Raw genomic sequence first — 19,824 nt, forward strand, 5'->3', positions numbered from 1 at the left:
GCCGACTGATCGACACTCGGGCCCCCGTCACAGGACTGTGGAATTGCCCGCCGAGGTTTGAGGGTGGGGGGGTCTTTGCAAACGGGACGACGACAATGACGTTCGCTGGCTTTTCCCAATGGCCTGAGTGTAAGTTTCAACACGTAGTAGTAGTTGTAATAGTTGCAGCAGTAGTAGTCGTAGTAGTCGTAGGTTTTTCAAGACCAATATTATCCATGATAGAGGTTTTTTGGGGGGTTGGATCGCGTAAATATATAAATGTTGTGTCGTTAAACCCGCCACCACCCGACACAGCCAAATTAGTGAGGCTGTGTCGCGTGAACAGAGCGCGCCGATTCGTTCCGAGTAGAGTACCGCAACGTTTACGTGTTCCAGAGTGAACCCAGAGCCGCCGGCAGTTACAACAACGACAAGCGGCATCGTCAGGGGACAGCCACAGAGTTGTGGAGAAATCCTCCTGAGTGTCAGTGCCCCCTTGGGAGTGTGAGGGATAGCGGGGGGGGGGGCACCGTGTGTGTGTAACCCCCTTCGTGAGCGACCCGTGGCACCTGCTGGGTCTGCCCCCGTGACCTCCTGCCAGCGGGCGTTCGACACTTCACGTGGCCTCAACGTGCACGTAGCCTGGCACAAGCGTCGCGGCGACGTCACCGCCACTTAGTGGCGAATGGGGGTTGTTGTTGTTGTGAGCGAGCCCCCCCCCCCACCCCCCCCAAAAGTGTTGACGACGACGTTGCGCTGCTGCTGCTTTTGCTGTGCGACGGAGTCGTTGGGTGGCGGTGACAGAGCGAGCCGTCGCGTTCAGAGGGACAGGTCATTGACGGTCATTGACAGGTCATTGACAGGTCATTGACAGGTCATTGACAGGTGATTGATAGATCATTGACAGGTCCATCTTCTTGGTTCTTTCGGTAAAGTCACGTAGAAGGGAAATAATAAAATAATAAAAATACAACATAATAAAATAAAATAATTCTCACGACGTTTCGGCTACAACGCAAGCAGCCGTCTTCAGGTGAAGAATGAAGACGGCTGCTTGCGTTGTAGCCGAAACGTCGTGAGAATTATTTTATTTTATTATGTTGTATTTTTATTATTTTATTATTTCCCTTCTACGTGACTTTACCGAAAGAACCAAGAAGATGAATCCCTGCAGTCACGAAAGCTTTAAATCGAAACATTGACAGGTCATTGATAGGTCACTGGATGGACAGGTCACTGGTGGGACTGGGCATTGTAAGAACAGCATTACAATTAGCCTTACTCACTCGCACACCGCAATCGCTCACCCACCCATTCAGATGTGTCCCGAACTGACGAAGTCGACATTTTGCGGTGAACTAATCATCGGATGGTATCAGATGGCGTGAAGGAGGGGGGGGACCCACATGCCCTCTCCACCCACCACGCTGTCAGCACCCGCCGTGAGCCTCCAGTCATTCAGGTTCAACCTGATTTTAATTCTCTGTCTCTCTCTGTCTCTCTGGCCAGCATCATCCAGTAACAAGGCCTCGCGGCAAGTCTCTTGAACATTTTACGACGATGTACAATTGTGTAAAGAGGAGTAAAAAACTAAATTCTGAACACCCCCCCCCCCCCCCCGATGTGGGACGTCGCTTCTGAGTGTGCCAGCCGCACCTCCTGGGCGCTCTGCACCTCGACGGAGGGCGTCGGATTTTTCGTCGCCTCTCACGAGTTTCTCTCTCTCTCCCTCTCTCGCTCACGGGTCTCTACGTGAGTCCACGGACGGAGACCCCCCACAGAGATCCCCACAGAGACACCCACAGAGACACCCACAGAGACACCCACAGAGACACTCACAGAGACCCACACAGAGACCCACGCAGAGACCCACACAGAGACCCGCACAGAGACACCCACAGAGACACCCACAGAGACACCCACAGAGACACACACAGTGACACCACAGAGACCCACACAGAGACCCACACAGAGACCCACACAGAGACCCACACAGAGACCTACACAGAGACCCACACAGAGACCCACACAGAGACACACAGAGACACAGAGACACACACACAGAGACACACACACAGAGACACGCACAGAGACACGCACAGAGACGCGCACAGACACACAGAGACACGCACAGACACACACACACAGACACACACAGACAGACACACACAGACAGACACACACAGACAGACACACACAGACACATAGACACACACAGACTCACACACACACGCACAAAGACGCACACAGACACACACACAGACCCACACAGAGACCCCCACAGAGACCCGCACAGAAACCCGCACAGAGACACGCACAGAGACACCCACAGAGACACCCACAGAGACACCCACAGAGACACGCACAGAGACACCCACAGAGACACACACAGAGACCCGCACAGAAACCCGCACAGAGACCCACACAGAGACCGACACAGAGACACGCACAGAGACACCCACGGAGACACGCACGGAGACACGCACAGTGACACACAGAGACATGCACAGAGACACCGCGTGCTGCGCTACGAACCCGGCGACCCGAGTTCGATTCCCGCTCATGGCCACCGCCAGTCCCGGGCCCTCCCCTAGGTCGACTCAGCCTCAAGCGAGTACCTGGTGCGGTGTGTAAACATCACCACTGGGGAAACAAAGGTGCTCGCTGACGGCACTTGCCCCAACAGTCTGTTGAGGCTATACGCGGGGATCTTTGTCTTTGTTACCATGGGTCTCTGTGTCAATAGGTAAGGGGGGTCACTACGTGAATCTGCGTGGCTTCGCGTGAGACCCATACAATACATTGGTGGGGGGGGGGGGGGGCTCTCATCGCGTCTGAATGCCAACGCATCTCACTGGCTCTATGCACACACGGTGGGCACAACGTTTGCTTTGTGAGAGAGAGAGGCAGTGGGTGGTGGTGGTAGGAGGCACGGGAGTAGAGGAAGCTCTCGAGCCTGGACTCGAACTGGGCGGCGGGCAAGGGGAGTTGACAACACGGGCGGCTGGTGGGGAGGGGGGGGTGCTGGGAGCCAGTTCCAGACTGTGGGGGCAGCAGAGGAGAAGGAGCGAGCACCTCCCTCGGCCATGTTGGGCTGCCAAGGCATCCCCCCCCCCTCCCCATCTCCACTCGCACTCCGATAGCCGCGAGTTTATGTCCACTCTGTCGGCTCTCCACTCTCGCACTCTCCATGTCTCTCTCTCTGTGATGATATTTGTTTGTGTGAGTCTCAGGGTCTCTCTGGGTGATGATATGTGTCTGTGTGAGTCTCAGGGTCTCTCTCTGTGATGATGTTTGTCTGTGTGAGGCCACGACTCTCTCTGTGATGATTTTTGTCTGTGTGAGTCTCAGGGTCTCTCTGTGATGATATTTGTCTGTGTGAGTCTCAGGGTCTCTCTGTGATGATATTTGTCTGTGTGAGTCTCAGGGTCTCTCTGTGATGATATTTGTCTGTGTGAGTCTCAGGGTCTCTCTGTGATGATATTTGTTTGTGTGAGTCTCAGGGTCTCTCTCTGTGATGATGTTTGTCTGTGCGAGTCCACGACTCTCTCTGTGATGATATTTGTCCGTGTGAGTCTACGGGTCTCTCTGTGATGAATTTTGTCTGTGTGAGTCTCAGGGTCTCTCTGGGTGATGATATTTGTTTGTGTGAGTCTCAGGGTCTCTCTGGGTGATGATATTTGTCTGTGTGAGTCTCAGGGTCTCTCTCTCTGTGATGATGTTTGTCTGTGTGAGTCCACGACTCTCTCTGTGCTGATATTTGTCTGTGCGAGTCTACGGGTCTCTCTGTGATGATTTTTGTCTATGTGAGTCTCAGGGTCTCTCTGTGATGATATTTGTCTGTGTGAGTCTCAGGGTCTCTCTGTGATGATATTTGTCTGTGTGAGTCTCAGGGTCTCTCTGTGATGATATTTCTCTGTGTGAGTCTCAGGGTCTCTCTGTGATGATATTTGTCCGTGTGAGTCTACGGCTCTCTCTGTGATGATATTCGTCTGCGTAAGTCTTCGTGTCTCTATCATCTTCGTCGTCGTTCTCTGGAAGAGGTGCGTGTTGGGCAGATTAACGAGCCAGAGGATCGTGGAGTCAGGAGTAAGCGGAGTGCTGCATCACCGCTGTGACGATGCCTCCTCCTCCCTTCCTCCGTCTTTGTGAATCTGCCATCGATTCCACGTTGCGCTCTCCACGCTTCTGCTCTGGGCGGTGACCGCAGTCACCGCTTTCTGCGTCGTAGTCGTCGATTGTAACCGCATCTGCCAGGTTTTGCACGCGAGCCAAATGAACTGGACAAGGTTAGCGGCGGTGGTGGCGACGGCGGTGCTGGTGGGGGGCGGTGGTGTTGGTGGTGGCGGTGTTGGCGGTGGTGGTGGGGGTGGGGGGTTGAGTGGTGGTGGTGGCGGTGGTGGTGGTGGGGGTCGGGTGGCGGATTTGGAGGCAGGGCGGTGATCAAAGGCTCGCTACGCTTGGGACAATTTCTGGGCTGATGACCTCTCGGTCATCTTCACTCTCTCGCTCTCTCTCTCTGACTCTCTCCCCGCGGGATTAATTGCGAACGCTCTCCCCTCTCGAGCTCCGGAGGTTGGTGGGGGGGTCCCCCCGCTGCTTTGTCTTTGACTCCCGCGCTGCCACGCGCCGATTGAGGGCTTCGCGGGCGCGATCAAAGACGCCGCGCGACTCGCAATTTGCGAGCGACGGATGGGAGAGCGCGAGATACGATCCACCCCCACCCCACTCTCTCTCTCTTCCTCCACCCCCTCATCCCACCCACTCGCTCTCCGCTGGGTTTCTCTACGTTTAAAAAAAAAAAAGCTGTTTCCGTCAGCGCGCAACTTTGGCGAATGTGCTGAACCCGTTTCAATTCCATGCCTGCCGCCCCCCTCCCCTCCAGCGCCGCCGCCGCCGCCAGATGCCTCGAGATGCCTTGTTTATTAATTTATTTACCGGTTTGATGCCCTCGGAGCCAAGCTGCTTCTCGGTGATTATTTTTTGCCGGGCGCTTTTGCGTTTTTTTTTTTCATTTTTGGCTGGCGCAGGCGACAATGCGAGGGCAGGATGACGGTCGGCCGGGCCTTGTTCGGCCCACGTCGATGAAAGCTGGCGTCGGAGTCAATTGTTATTATTTCTTGGCCCACTCTACAGAGTTTGAACGGTGTCATCAACCATCGTGTGCACGACCTCTCATCCACGTGCGCCGCTTTCTGTCTCGTGGTGTAATTCCAGGCGCGTGGCTGCCCCGTGCACTCTTCCGATGTTGTTCTTTTAGTTTTAGATTTGAAGCTTTCGTGACTGCAAGGATTCAAATTCTTAGGTGACTTTACCGAAAAAACCTAAGAATATGTTCTTTTAGTTTGTTTCCCCACCGCTCTTCGGCGGCACCCACGTAACCACGACGACGGTACTGGCGTAACCACGACGACGGTACTGGCATAACCACGAGGATGGTACTGGCGTAACCACGACGACGGTACTGGCGTAACCACGAGGATGGTACTGGCGTAACCACGACGACGGTACTGGCGTAACCATGACGATGGTACCCGCGTAACCACGAGGACAGTACCCGTGTAACCACGACGACGGTACTCGCGTCGAGTTCACAGACCAGCCGCCAAACTGACCGCGAGCTTCGCGCTCTCGCGCCGTCCGCCAGGGTCAGTCGGTCGGTCAGAGAGGAGGGTGGGGGGAGGGTGGCGGGAGAGGGGAGGGTGGCGATGACTCTCGGTCGTCTCCCCCGTGGGGGGGGGAGGGGGGATGGTGGTCGGCTGGAGAGGCCGGGGTCACTGGCGAGGGACAGCGGTTCCCGAAGGCCATCGGCGCGGCTTCCCGTATGCACTCCGCCGCCTTAATGGGCCGCCTGGCCCCACGACGCCCCCCCCCGCCCACCTCTCCCCCCCGCCACCACCCCCACCCAGCCCCCCGGCCGCAGGATCTGTCATTGGCTGCGTGGAGCTAATTGTCCGTATTGATTGGCCATCGTCTCACGAGAAGGATTCTTGATGCTGCCGGCCGCCACGGCGGCTTTATAACGTTAGCCAGCAGTAGCAGTAGTAGCAGCAGTAGCAGTAGTAGCAACAGTAGTAGCAGTAGCAGCAGTAGTAACAGCAGTAGTAGTAGCAGTAGCAGCAGTAGCAGCAGCAGTAGTCGTAGCAGTGGCAGCGGCGGTAGCAGCAGCAGTGGCAGCAGCAGTAGTAGTAGCAGCAGTAGCAGCAGTAGTAGTAGCCGCGGCGACGGTAGCAATTCAGAGGTCGCCGGTTTAGATTCCATCTCCCGGCGCGCGGCCGAGGCAGCGACGGTTGCGAGTTTTCCCTTCCAGTCGCGTCCCCCCCCCCCGGGAGCCGCCGCCGTGAACCCATCCAGCAGCGGACAAACGGGCCCACGGCGGTCGGTCAGTTGATGGGCAAGTTGCGCTGGCGCTGGCGGTGTAAGGTGCGGCTACTCGCTCCCCACCTCTTTGCGGATGCCCCTCTCGGCGGGGGGGAAAGGGTGTGGGGGGGCCTCCAGGGTTTCTTTTTTTTGGCTGATCCTTTGCAAATTTGGCGATTTCTCTTTCCAGCTTTGAGGCTTCCGTTGCCTCGTACCCACCGGATCCACCCCCCCCCCCCGTCTCTCGCCCCCCGCCCCTACCAACCTCCGCCGCGAAAAAGCCAAAGGACACCGTTTGGCGCTCCACGCGAAGTCTCCTTTTTTTTTCTTTCGGAAACGGATTTCGATTCCGATGAGCGAAATTCAAAGCGTTTTATCGCACGGCCTAATACGGGCGCGCGGGAATAATACGAACGAAAATAATAATTAATCATCGCCCGCTCCTCAGCGTCGTTGTTGGGGTTTTTTTTCATTTCTTTTTCCCCGAGGGCCCTTAACGTCGGGCCTGTTCCAGGTATCGATCACCGGCGCGTGATTAGGTTCGGAATTTACTTATGAGCAAGTCCCTGATTTACGACGTCGACAATGCGGCCGGGCATGTTTATCCGCTTGGCTATCAAAATGCCGCCCGTAACGTTGTCGGGAGGTGACTTGCGCGGCGGCGATCGATGGCGCGAGAGGTGGAGAAAGGAGAAGTTATCCCGGCATCGACGCCGACCCGCTTTTATTCCGCGCAACAGACGCAGCTCTTGAAATAGTTTGAGGGCCCTCCCGAGGCGTTTCCGCACCGGCGGCGTGGTTTCGCCTCGCGCCGTGACGCGCGGCCCGAGTCGATGAGTGTAACATGTCGTCGTCGTCGTTGTCGTCATCATCGTCGACGTCATTGTAATAGTCGGCCAATTTCGTTGTCATTGTAGTCATCGTCATCGTTGTCGTCGTCGTCGTCGTCTTCATCATTGTCGTCGTCATCGTCGTCATAGAATCTTCACATTTATGTCGGGGCGACGATGGCTGTCGGTCAGAACGTCGAGGCTGTTTGGAGACATTCAGTGTCAATTCCCAGAAGGCCCGGAACAATTTGGGCCGAGGCCAGGGTCAAAGGTCGATTCTCCCGAGATGCATGGCGGCTCTCTCTTTCGGGTTTGTACTTCGAATTTTTTGGGCCGGGCGAAGCTTCGTTGCGAGAAATGTTCTTCGGCGCACCGGGGTGAGCTTTGGTTTGACCTTGTCATGGTGGTGGAGTGGTCTGACACAGCACAAATCTACAGCGCTGCTGAATGAACTGGGGGGAGCGGAGTGTACGCTTCGTCGGCAACGGTGGCGCTGATAAAACTTCACATCCATTCCCTCGCGTGTAACCGCCGTCGAGCTGACCCGCCTCCCTTTCTCGCTTTCTCTCTTTCTCTCCTCCTTGTGCAGGATTCTCACCGGCGCGGAGAAATGAGACGTTCGGGGGCAGCCGAGTGCCATGGAAGATCACGCGTCGCAGGCCAGCTCCGCCGGGAAGAAGCGGAGTGACGTCGACACAGCCTCGCCGCCGCCGCCACCCCGAGACGATGACTCTCCGGCGAGCGCCGAGCTGCTGAGAGATTCGTGGTCTCCGGCCGTGGCCGGCGTCCCGGGCCCTGGGCCCTCCCTCGCCGTCCCCTCCCCGGCCTGGCCTCCCTCCGCTTCCTCTCCCACCGCGGCCGCCTCCTCCTCATCCTCCGCCGCCGTTGTCCCGCCGCGTCCGGCTTCCGCCGCCTCCTCTGCCAAAGATATTTGCTGCAACCAATGCGCGTCGCCGCTCGAGAGTTTACAGACTTACATGGAGCACCGCTGCGCCACCGCCGCGGAGGGCGCGGCGCCGGCGCCGCCGCCGCACGCCACTGCCGCCGCCATCATCGCCGCCGCCCGCCGCCGCCGGTGAAGTCGCCGACGTGGAGAGCATCCCGGGCGAGATCGTGTACCGGGCCGACGGCTCCGCTTACATCGTCAAGAGCGCCGAGAGCTTGTCCGCGTTCGCCGACGATGGGCACGGCGGCGGCGGCGGCCGTAGCCCCACGCTGGCGCACGCTTTGTCCTTCGGCGTCAAACCCGGGGCGATCAGCACCTTCCACATCCAGGCGTTCCCCAACTCCTCGCTCGCGGCCGCCGCCGGAGCCGCGCTACGAAGCTTTCGGGTCTTCGACGTCCGGGGCGAAGGGGGCGGTTGCGGCGGCGGCGCGGCGGCGCCGGACGGCGTGAAGAGCGAGGACGAGAGCCCGGAGGGGCCCGCGGACGACGGGCGTCCGGACGACGGCGACGACGGCGAGGCCGGCGGGGCCGGCGACGGCGACGGCGCGCTGTTCGGGGGCAGGAAGCCCATCCTGATGTGCTTCCTGTGCAAGCTGTCGTTCGGCTGCGCCCGCACGTTCGCGGCGCACGCCACGCGCGACCACCGCCTCTCGCTGCTCGCCGAGGAGCGGAGGCTGCTGGGACGGAGCGGCGCCTCCGCCATCGTGCAGGGCGTGGGCCGCGACCGCAGGGAGCCGCTCGTCAGCTTCCTGGAGCCGAGCGGCGCGCCCGGCGCCCGGCGGCAAGGGCGCCGGCGGCAGCGGCTCGCGAGCGCGGACGCCTCCGTGAAACCAAATTTTTACGGCGTTTTTAGCGGCATTAGAGTAGATGGCGGCGCCGAGGCGCTGCGGGCCGGGCCAAAGATTAAGGGGCTGCAGTCGACTGCTTCTCCCGTGAACGCTTGGGGTCAGAGCGCCCCGTTGAACCTTGGGGGTTTGCCCAGTGCTTTGCTGAAATCCCCAAATACCTCAACGTACCCCGGCCGGACCAGCGCCGGCGCGGGGCAGCTTGCCAAATGCAGCGGCGACGTCCTGGACGTCCACGGCGTGCGAATCAAGTCCGAGCCCGCGGACTTGGAGGACGAGAGGTCCGACGACGAACTCTATACCAATGAATTTGACGACGACGACGATGCGGAGATGATGACGATGGCGACGGCGGCGGCGGCGGAGATGGAGGAGGAGATGGAGGTGGGCGGATTCGGAGGCTCTCAGGTCGGTGTTGGCGACGGCGCTTGCAGAAGAAACGAACTCTCCAGTCTTACAAACCAAAGCATTTCTCAGCTTTCCTTTCTGCCTCATTTGCTCAACCCCTCCCCAACGGAGGCACCCTGCAGCTCCTTCCAAACGCTGCCCGACGGCGACGCGGCCCTCGGCGCCAGGGACCCGGCGCCGGCGTTCGCGGCGACCGTCGAATCGGCCGCCGCCGAAACGGCGCGGCCGTCGGACGCCGACGCGGGCGACGCCAAGCGCGACCTCGCGCTGCCGAGGCTCTCGCTAGGACAGCAGCAGCAGCAGCATCCGAACGCCGGCGGAGCGTCGGCCAGGGACGGCCGCGGCGGCGGCACGCCGGCGAGCGAGGGCGGCTCGCCGCGGCGCGAGGTGGCGGTGAGCCCGTCGGCGCTGTCGTTCGGCGGCCACGTCATGCTGCTGCAGTCGCGCAACTCCTGCAAGACGCTCAAGTGCCCCAAGTGCAACTGGCACTACAAGTACCAGCAGACGCTGGACGCCCACATGAAGGAGAAGCACCCCGAGTCGGGCAGCGCCTGCGACTTCTGCACGTCGGGGCAGCAGCACCCGCGGCTGGCGCGCGGCGAGAGCTACACGTGCGGCTACAAGCCCTTCCGCTGCGACGTCTGCAACTACTCCACCACCACCAAGGGCAACCTGAGCATCCACATGCAGTCCGACAAGCACCTCAACAACGTGCAGTGCCTGCAGAACGGGGGCGGCGGGGGCGGCGGCGGCGGAGGCGGGGCGGGCGCCATCGCGGACGCCGTCGCCGCGTACGGGCAGCACCACCTCCCCGCGAGCCTGGGCGGCGTGAGCGGCGTCGCGGCGGCCGCGGCGGCCGCGGCCGCGGCGGTGGCGGCGGCGGCCGCGGCGTCGCCGCAGAAAGCACGGCCCCAGCACCTGCAGCAGCAGCAGCAGCAGCAGCAGCAGCAGCAGAGTCAACAGAGTCAACAGCAGAACCAGCAGCAGAAAAAGCCGATGTGGCGCTGCGACGTATGCGACTACGAGACGAACGTGGCGCGCAACCTGCGCATCCACATGACGAGCGAGAAGCACGCACACAACATGCTGCTCCTGCAGCAGCAGCAGCAGGGCGGCGCCAAGCAGCGGGTGGGGCCGCACCACCATCACCACCACCATCACCACCACCAGCAGCAGCACCACCACCTGCAGCAGCAGCAGCAGCTGCAGCAGCAGCAACAGCAACAGCAGCACCTGCACCACCTGGAGATGCCCGGCGTGATTTCCGGCGTCGTGCCGGGAGAGGCGGAGATCTACCAGTACTACCTGGCGGCCGCGATGCAGGCGGCCGCGGCGGCGGCCGCGGGGATGAAGCTGGAGGGGTTGGCCGGGGCCCACCAGCACCACCTGCAGCTCGAGCAGCAGCCGCCGGCGCTCGCGCCGCCCGGTGCCCTCGGTGAGTCTTTGCCGCTTCTTGTCTTTTCTCCCCCTCGTTCTCTTTCCTTCCTCCCACTGGCGCGCGGGACGCCGGAGCGGCGCCGAGACTGTGCCGGGCCGGCCGAGCCGGCCGGGGGCAGGAGCCGTTTCTGTCAGCGTGTCGCTGGCCCTGCTGGGCCCCAACCCCTTCTCCACCGAAGCCGGATTCAGATAGGGTCAGAAGTCGACGCCTTGCGAGAGACGCGTGGCCCCCGTCAATCGTGGGGCACTCTCGATAACGTTTGGCGAGATGCGACGCGCCACCACCGATACCGACACCCGCCGTCACCACGGCGCCCGTGCCAGGCCAGGTGTCGCGTTGAGGCTACCGCGCGAAGTGCCGAAGGCTCGCCGACAGGAGAGGAGGTCTCGGGACAGACCCCGGTCGAGGTTGGCACTACCTGCCGGGCAGGAGACGCTACACCACTCAGCCACGTCGCTGAGCCGCCCAACCGCGCGCCCCAAGAAACTAGTCCGTCGTTGAGGTGGGGGGGGGCGTGGTGTTAGAGGCTTTGAAGGAAGAGAGAGGGCCTCTCCTTACAAAGCCCTGCCCCGTTGGGCAACACGCTGTTGGCATGGGCCAGCGTTACCTCTCCCTCCTACAGCGCAAGCGGCAGCAGCTGCGTTGAAGTATAAATGTAGTAAGTTGATAAATACCCCCCCCTACCCACCCCGCTGGCCAGCACGTGTTTGTTAGCGCACGGCACGAGACGGAGACGATTTTGCTCCGAGTAAACCCCGGCGTGATCCGATGCTTGAAGACGACTGGCACCGCCAAATTTAAACACATCTGGACCGCGATTACTATTTAACTTTTTTGGGTCAAAATGAAATCGTCCAAATGTTATATACATATACACACGAACACACACACGCGCACATTTGTTTGAAATAAAACGGTGCCAGTGTGTAGTGGTGAAGGGGAGTGCAAGGTTTAGGGAACGTCAGGGCCCATTGTAAGCCCGATGTTAATTTTGATTGGTGGTACCCTGACATCGAAATCATCCCTCACCAACCCCCCCCCCCCCGCCAGCCTGCCCCCAACCACGAGTGAATGCATCATCACGATTCTAGGTGACGATTCGAGGTCACGAATCGATCTTCGTGGAATGTTTACCTCCTCTCTTGTCACGTTTAGCTCCCGATTCTGTCTCGCCTCCCCCCCCCCGCCGATCCGGTTGCGTTCGCCCGCGGTGGATATTGGTCGCCCTTGGGGCTCGCGACGTCTGTCCGCGGAGGAGGGGGGAGGGGCAATCGGTTCCAGATCGGCTCGTTGGTACCCGACGGATTATGCCGTGCCCATCGCACTTCCCCCTCCCTCCCTCCCCCCCTCCCTCCCTCCCCTCCCTCCCCCCTCCCTCCCCCCTCCCTTCCTCCTCTCCCTCCCTCCCTCTTCTCTTCCCTCGCTCCCCCACTCCCTCCCTCCCCCCTCCCTCCCTCCCCCCTCCCTCCCTCCTCCCCTCCCTCCCTCCTCCCCTCCCTCCTCTCCCTTCCTCCTCTCCCTCCCCCCCTCTTCTCTTCCCTCGCTCCCCCACTCCCTCCCTCCTCCCCTCCCTCCCTCCTCCCCTCCCTCCTCTCCCTTCCTCCTCTCCCTCCCCCCCTCTTCCTCTCCCTCCCCCCTCGCTCCCCCACTCCCTCCCTCCCCCCTCTTCTGCTCCCTCCCCCCCCCCTCTTCCCCTCCCTCCTCCCCTCCCTCTTCTCCCTTCCCCCCCCCTCTTCCCCTCCCCCCTCGCTCCCCCACTCCCTCCCTCTCCCCCTCCCCTCCCTCCCTCTCCCCTCCCTCCCTCTCCCCCTCCTTCCCTCCCTCTCCCCCTCCCCTCCCCTCCCTCCCTCTCCCCCTTCCCTCCCCCTCCCTCCCCTCCCTTCCCCTCCCTGCCCCACTCCCCACTCCCTCCCACCTTTCCTCACCTCCGATTGTAGCTTCGTTCATCTGCCTCCCGCATGTCACTTGCGACCGATTCGCCGCCGCGACAATTGGTTTCCACGGAGGGATCCGCGGTTGGAACGTTGAGGACGACGCACCGATGCCCTCGCGGGGGGGGGGGGGGGGCAATTCCTCGGCGGGGAATAAAAGAAGGGTGGGGTGGGTGGGGGAAGGGGAGGGGGCTACGACTTAAATAAATTAATATATTGAACGCGGAATTATGAATCAAACTGAGGAAAATTGCCTGGCTGAAATTAAAATGCCACCCAACGTACACGCACACACATGCTCAGGTATGCGCGTGCACACACGCACGCGTACAAAGACAGAGCCCCCGTGTAGCCTTAACATACTGGAGGGGCAAGTGCTGTTAGCGAGCACCTATGAAGGCCGGAACGGTACACGAGGGGGTGGGTGGCCAGCACCACGCCCGGCCGCCTTTGTTTCCCTAGTGGCGATGTTTACACACCGCACAAGGTACTCATTTGAGGCTGAGTCGACCTAGGGGAGGCCCAGGACAGGTTAATATAATTGTTACTGGTGTTGACCTTGAGCGGGAATCGAACTCTGGTCGCCGGGTTCATAGCGCAGTGCGCTAACCGCTACACTACCGCTCCCCACACACACACACGTAGCTCCACACACACGTAGCTCCACACACACACGTAGCTACACACACACTTGTAGCTACACACACACGTAGCTACACACACACACGTAGCTACACACACACACGTAGCTACACACACACACACACACGTAGTTACACACACACACGTAGCTACACACACGTAACTACACACACGCACGTGGCTAAATTGCTCACAAGGCCACGATGCTGTATTCAAGTTCAAGTGTTTGTGTTTATGGCGGGCATGGCTGGATCAGAAATAGCTTCGGTTAACCGCAAACAACGCGCCAATCTTATTCCGGGACACGTTACAGATGGCACGCGTTCAAAGAACCTTAACGAACCCATAAGAAAGAATACACATGCAGTGTGTGTGTGTAGAGAGAGAGGGGGGAAAGAGTGGAGGGGGGAAAGAGTGGAGGGAGGAAAAAATATCCAGAAAGTCTACCGCTGTATGTTTACGTTGCAGGAAATTAAAAATCACATTGTAACGTGGATATGGTGCTTTGGGGGCGAGGGGCACGTGGGGGGGGGGCACGTGGGGGGGGGGGGGGCACGAGGGGGGGGTTGCACGTGGGGGGGGGTACGTGGGGGGGCGCGGGGCGTGTATGCGCCTTGCGTCCGTGTCACTGGGGTTAGAGCGGCGGTGCAGCGGTCGGCACGCTGAGCACCGCGGCGAACATGGGTTGGCGAGCGATGCACCGCGTGAACCGATCGTGGGTCCTCCCCCCCTCCCCCCCCCCCCCATTGACAAAGTTGGGGCCGCGTTTTGGCGACGGAGCGTTTTGGCCAACGGCATCGCCGTCGCGCCCGTTCGGCCGTCACCGCCTGCCCCCGTCCTAAACCGTACGCGGTGGCAGCGGCAGCACCTCGGCCTCGCCCCCCTCTCCTTTTTGTCGAAATGAGGAAATGCGTTTACGCCAATTACGGAGCCGGAATCTCCTTTTTAAATCCGCTCCGTGGCCGGCTCCATTAGATAATTTGATTTCCCTTAATGAGAGTTTTCGCTAATGTTGTAGGTCACATGTAGGGCACCCAACACCCGGTCTTGCGTAACAACCAAAACGCACCCGGTGTTTAGGCCGCAAATTTATTAATTTATTCCCGTGAGCATCTTTTTTGTTTGTTACGCCGTATATTGAAGACTTTGCGGGCGTTTGTATTTTATATTTGCCAACGTCAGAGCAATTTTTTTTACAAATTGCTCAGAATAAAAAAATGTGGAGCCGCGATGTGACAATTAGCATGTCATTTGCATGCGATTTGCATAAACTGCACATAACATCAACATCTCCGCGTGATGATTCCGTACGCGGCGATGAAGAGTAACTTATCAGAGATTCAACTTTGGCCCCGGTGATCTAAGCGATTTAGACATTCGCTTGTCCCGTCTGAGAGTTGGCGAGCGAATGAGTGCGCGTGAACACAAATATCGTACGGAGCCCACAAATCGTCGTCGTCATCATCCTCATCATCGTCGCCACCATCGTTATCACCGTCATCTTTATCAGGACCGTCTTATTGCATTCGCCGTAACATTTCTCCGGCCGCACTTTCTCCGCACTCCATTTCTCAGACGCGGAGAGGCAGCGCGCCGCCGCCCAGCCACCCCTCGACGGCGCCGCCACCGGCCCGGCGCCGTCCGTGCCAAAACACAACCCGACGTCGTCGTCGGCGATGGCGAGCCACGGCGACCGAGATCGACCGGGCCGCGGCGAGCGTGCGCCGTCGCCCAAGCTGTTCCTGTGCCGCGTGTGCGACGCCTTCTCCACGGACGACCCGGACGAGCTGGCGGCGCACGCCGGCTCGGAGCGCCGGCTGCCGGACGGCGAGTGGCGCGCGGTGACGGGCGAGGGCGCCCACGCGTGCCGCCTCTGCGGCTACGTCACGCCGCTGCGCGCCAACTTCCAGCTGCACTGCAAGACGGACAAGCACGCCGCGCGGCACCAGCTCGCGGCCCACCTGCGCGAGGGCGGGCGGGCCGACGCCGTGGCCGCGGCGGCCGCGGCGGCGGCGGCCGCGGCGGCGTCGGCGTCGTCCGGATCGGGGGCGGCCGGCGTCGCGCCGGCGCTGGTGCAGCTGCGGTGCTGCGCCTGCGACTTCGTGGCGAGCGGCCTGGACAGGATGGGGCTGCACGTGGCGGGCCGGGAGCACCAGGCCAGCGTGCTCATCTACAAGGTGAGGGGACGGCGGTGTGGGTGGGTGGGTGCGCCGTGGCGCCGGCGGGTCGGCGCCGGCGGGTCGGCGCGCCGCACCGCGAACCCGGCGACCCGAGTTCTCGGTTCCCAATCGTGGCCCAGAACAGTGGCGGCGACGGATATCCGAGCCGGTCCTGGGGACGAATGACATCCGCGCTGGCACGGCCTGAAAGAAAGCGTGCCTGGTGCGGCGAGGGTGCGTGGACGTGAGCAGCGCGGCCGTGGACGACGCGGCTACGCACGCCCTGCCCACTTCGGGGGGCCGCTGCGGCTCGCCTTGAAAATAGTCAGCTCCCCCTAGCCGGGGGAATCATCAATCTAGCGACAAATGCAGAACCGCGTGACGAGCAGCCGCGTGATGACGCCACCCCCCCCCCCCCTCCCGTATGTATTTTGTTTTGGCCGCCTCGCCGGTGTTGCCGTTAGTTCCCCCTCACGGCAGCCTCCCGTCGGTGGAGCGGTGGCGTGGCGACGTTTCTTTTTTCACCTCGGTCACGCCGACCCGAGTTCGATTCCCACCAACGCGGCCAGTGATACCGGTAATGAACAAGTGAAGAATAATAAATTCGACCAATCAGGCTGCGACGCCCATCGCACGGTACTCATTTGTTCTCGAGAGAACGACTCGGAGGAGCGGGGAAAACAGCAGCGGCGGCAGTGGCGGCAGCCGCACAGCGGTCCGGAGTCGGCGCTACCCAACAATTGCCGAAGCTCTGCGGTCCCGCGCCTCCGGACCCGACCGACACCGCAGCCGAGCTCGCGGAGCGCGGTGAAGTATGGTCAAGCGAAAAAACACCCGTGGCACGGCACGTGGGAAGGCCTACCCTCGATCCTGCAGTTGATATATTACAAATGAATGAAACCGATTATAGTATTTATATTTTTGTTACTTTTGAAGTGAAACAAACAACAAAAAAACCCTCCCAATTACCGGCTCGGATTTCCGCGCTCTCCTTCTTACTCAGACTTAGTTCCCCTCCCTCCCCCGCGCCGGGATTTTCAATCGCGGCACAAGCGAGGGGCGCCGGGGGAGTTTTCTGTCTGTGCGTCTGCCTCATTGTGCCGGTGGCTCCGTCGTGTCGGCTGCGCCGCAGCCGCCGCCGCCAGAAATAGCGCCGGCGTCCTTCACGTCGAGCGAACCCGCGGTTCTGCCCGGGCAGCGGCGAGCGATTTCGGCAACGGACGATCGGGTGGGAGGCATGGAGGCCCCACCCCGTCGCGCGGCCGACGTATTAAGGGCACCTAAATTATTGCCGCTGTTATTGTTGTTATTGTTGAGAGTGGCACGCCGTCGTCGCCACCGTCGTTGTGAACGTCGCTTCTCATTGGCCCGTCATGAATTGGTCACAACCGCCAGTCGCCCCGCCGGTCGCCCCCCACGAGAATTATCATCCCAGACCCCCGCCGCACGCCGCCGCCGTCGGTCACAAGAGCGACCCACGGAAGCCGTCGCGTTTCTGTTGCCCCTGGCGCTTTATCCGCAGATCCGCGACACCGTCCGCGGGGTGAACGTTGCAGTAGAGGGGAGGGGGCAGGGCAGGCACGGGGGAAACGAAAGATTTTTTTTGATATACTGTAAACGTGCGTCTTATATTTATTTCCAGTTTTTTTTTATATTCTCAAGACAGATGTTAGCAATGCCGTCGTGTTCGCAGTACGGTGGACGGCCGCATGATGATTGATTTAGACATTTCAAATTACGGGTCACTGATCCCTTACCTTGAGTAATATGCCGCGGCATTATAGATTTCTTTGCCCTCCTTCCCCCCCCCCCCCGTATATTCGGGCTGGGGAAGGTCAGGAGGTTGAAATGGCTTTAGATGTCGGGGGAAATGCAGAGGTTGTGTCATTAGCCATCATTCTACGTCCACAAACCGTGCGCGGCGGTGCTTTTTTTAATAAATCAAAATACAATTTTCCCCGTAATCACCGTCAGCTACTAATGACCGCTGTCTGTTAATTCTTTTTTTTTTATTTTTCTTCTTCTTTTTTAATTCATCACGAAGAGCCCTGTTGGGCCGTGATTAAGTGGACGCTGGTCGCACAGTTTTTTTTTTTTGAGCTGCGAGGTGCAGCTCTCGTTCTGTCCACCATGGCTCGCTCGTCCACACCCTCCATCACCTCCACCACCATCACCACCATCATCACCACCATCACCTCCACCACCATCACCTCCACCACCACCAGCATCACCACCACCATCACCTCCACCATCACCTCCACCATCATGACCACCATCACCACCACCATCACCTCCACCACCATCATCACCATCACCACAATCACCACCTACACCACAATCACCACCACCACCATCATCACCATCACCACAATCACCACCTACACCACAATCACCACCACCATCACCACCACCACTACCCCTACCATCACCACCACATCCACACCTCCACCACCAACATCACCTCCACCACCTCCACCAAAAAACAAGGACAAAGATCCCCCGTATAGCCTTAACAGACTGTTGGGAAAGTGCTGTTAGCGAGCACCAATGAAGGCCAGAATGGCACACGAGGGAGTGGGTGACCAGCACCACGCCTGGCCACCTTTGTCTCCCGAGTGGCGATGTTTACTACACACCGTACCAGGTACTCATTTGAGGCTGAATCGACCTAGGGGAGGCCCAGGACCGGTTCAGATAATCGTCACTAGCGTTAGCTGTGAGCCGGAATCGAACTTGGGGGCACCAGGTTCGTAGTGCAGCGTAGCGCTAACCACTTCACCACCACTCCCCATGGTAGCGCAGCACACGCACACGCTCGCACACACACACACATGCTCGCACACACACACACGCACATGCTCGCACACACACACATTCGCTCACACACACCACACACGCTCGCACACACACGCACATGCTCGCACACATGCTTGCACACACACACACGCTTGCACACACGCTCGCACACACACACACTCGCACTATCGCACACATACACGCACGCATGCACGTGCAGTGACCTCTGGACCGCTGTCCCATATCCAGGCCACGGTGCCTTCTTAGCATGATCACGGGAGTCATAATCCCGTGTGCGGGGTAAACCTCTGGATTTAAGCGTTGGCATTGGTGGGGGGGAGGGCAGAAGGCTGGGGGGGGGGGGGGCTGGAGAGTGGGGGGGCCGCCGTGGGTGTCGTCGTCGTCAGTGCGACGGGGAGCTTCCTTGAGTTTTGGCGCGGGCGCTTGTTAGGACCCCCCTAACGTCGTGCGGTCAACAGCAGTCGGTGGCCTGGGGGAGCTGGGGGGCGCTGACGACCGTATTAATCCCGGATCGGCGGCCGTGTGTTAGGATCGCACGCCGTAAATCTATAAGCTCTCCCGCGTTCGCGCTCACGCACGCGCACACACACGTGCGCACGCTCACGCGTACACACACACAGGAAGGCGCACGAGGTGAGCCCACGGTTGCGGCTCTTTATATGGCCGTGCATTATTCAGATTGAAAAATGCAAAGTCGACGGCGGCTTCTCTTTCTCTCCCGTTCTCACCTTCACGCGACCGAACGCTTCACTGCCAACAGCCGCAGTCCCGCCCCCCGTGCCCCCCGTGACCCCCCCCCCCACCGCAACGTTCACCCACGGATGGCGTCGCGTGGTTCGTCGAGTTGGATGCGCGGTTGCTCTTGGCAGCCGGTACCAAAGTCTCGCGTTTTTTTTTTTTGCCGGGTCGGGCCACCGTGCGGAGATCTGACCAAATCGGCGTCGTTCGTAGTAACCCTCCACCACCCGACATTACCGCGCCTGCCCATCCAACCGACCCGTGGTCTAGAAGCTCTCGCGGCTACGTCGGGGGGGGGGGGGGCAGTTGAGGTCAGGACTTTGACCCCGCGGAGACGGAACGACGAGATCCGCTCGTGACCCCGGGGGAGATTGGGTGGCGACTTTGGAACCGGAGGGATGGAGACGGCGTGGGGGGAGGAGGCCTCCATCCAGCGGCGGATTTATCGTAGCTGATGATGATGACGATGGCGGCGATGTTGATGATGATCATAATCGTTCTCGCTTGTAACGCGCGCAATTTCCCCTTGCCCCCCGAGGCAAAGAGTCATTCGCAGCGAATGTGGAAGGGGGTGGGGAGGAGGATGGTGGGGGGGATGGTGGGGGTGGGAATGGTGGGGGGGGAATGATGGAGTTCCAGGTGGTGAAGGGTCACAACAACGGAGAGAGACTACGCAATGGCGATGTCACTCCTGACGCTCTGGTGGTGGAGGTGGTGGAGGTGGTGATGGT

At 60.0% G+C, this 19,824-nt stretch overlaps 1 protein-coding gene across 1 annotated transcript in view; it reads left to right on the top strand.

The window, feature by feature from the left end:
- The window catches only part of LOC133357865 (zinc finger homeobox protein 3-like), a 77,429-nt gene that overhangs the window by 35,091 nt on the left and 22,514 nt on the right, over positions 1 to 19,824 (top strand). The window contains exons 2-6 of the mRNA XM_061576008.1: positions 7,759 to 10,229; positions 10,269 to 10,803; positions 14,955 to 15,556; positions 16,671 to 16,766; positions 17,061 to 17,081. Coding sequence (XP_061431992.1) covers positions 8,691 to 10,229; positions 10,269 to 10,803; positions 14,955 to 15,556; positions 16,671 to 16,766; positions 17,061 to 17,081 — 2,793 coding nt within the window. The 5' untranslated portion in view covers positions 7,759 to 8,690. The remainder of the gene's footprint in view (positions 1 to 7,758; positions 10,230 to 10,268; positions 10,804 to 14,954; positions 15,557 to 16,670; positions 16,767 to 17,060; positions 17,082 to 19,824) is intronic.

The sequence above is a fragment of the Lethenteron reissneri genome, chromosome 60 (genome assembly GCF_015708825.2).
Source record: "Lethenteron reissneri isolate LAM-NWPU_2019-01 chromosome 60, ASM1570882v1, whole genome shotgun sequence".
Lineage (NCBI taxonomy): Eukaryota > Metazoa > Chordata > Hyperoartia > Petromyzontiformes > Petromyzontidae > Lethenteron > Lethenteron reissneri.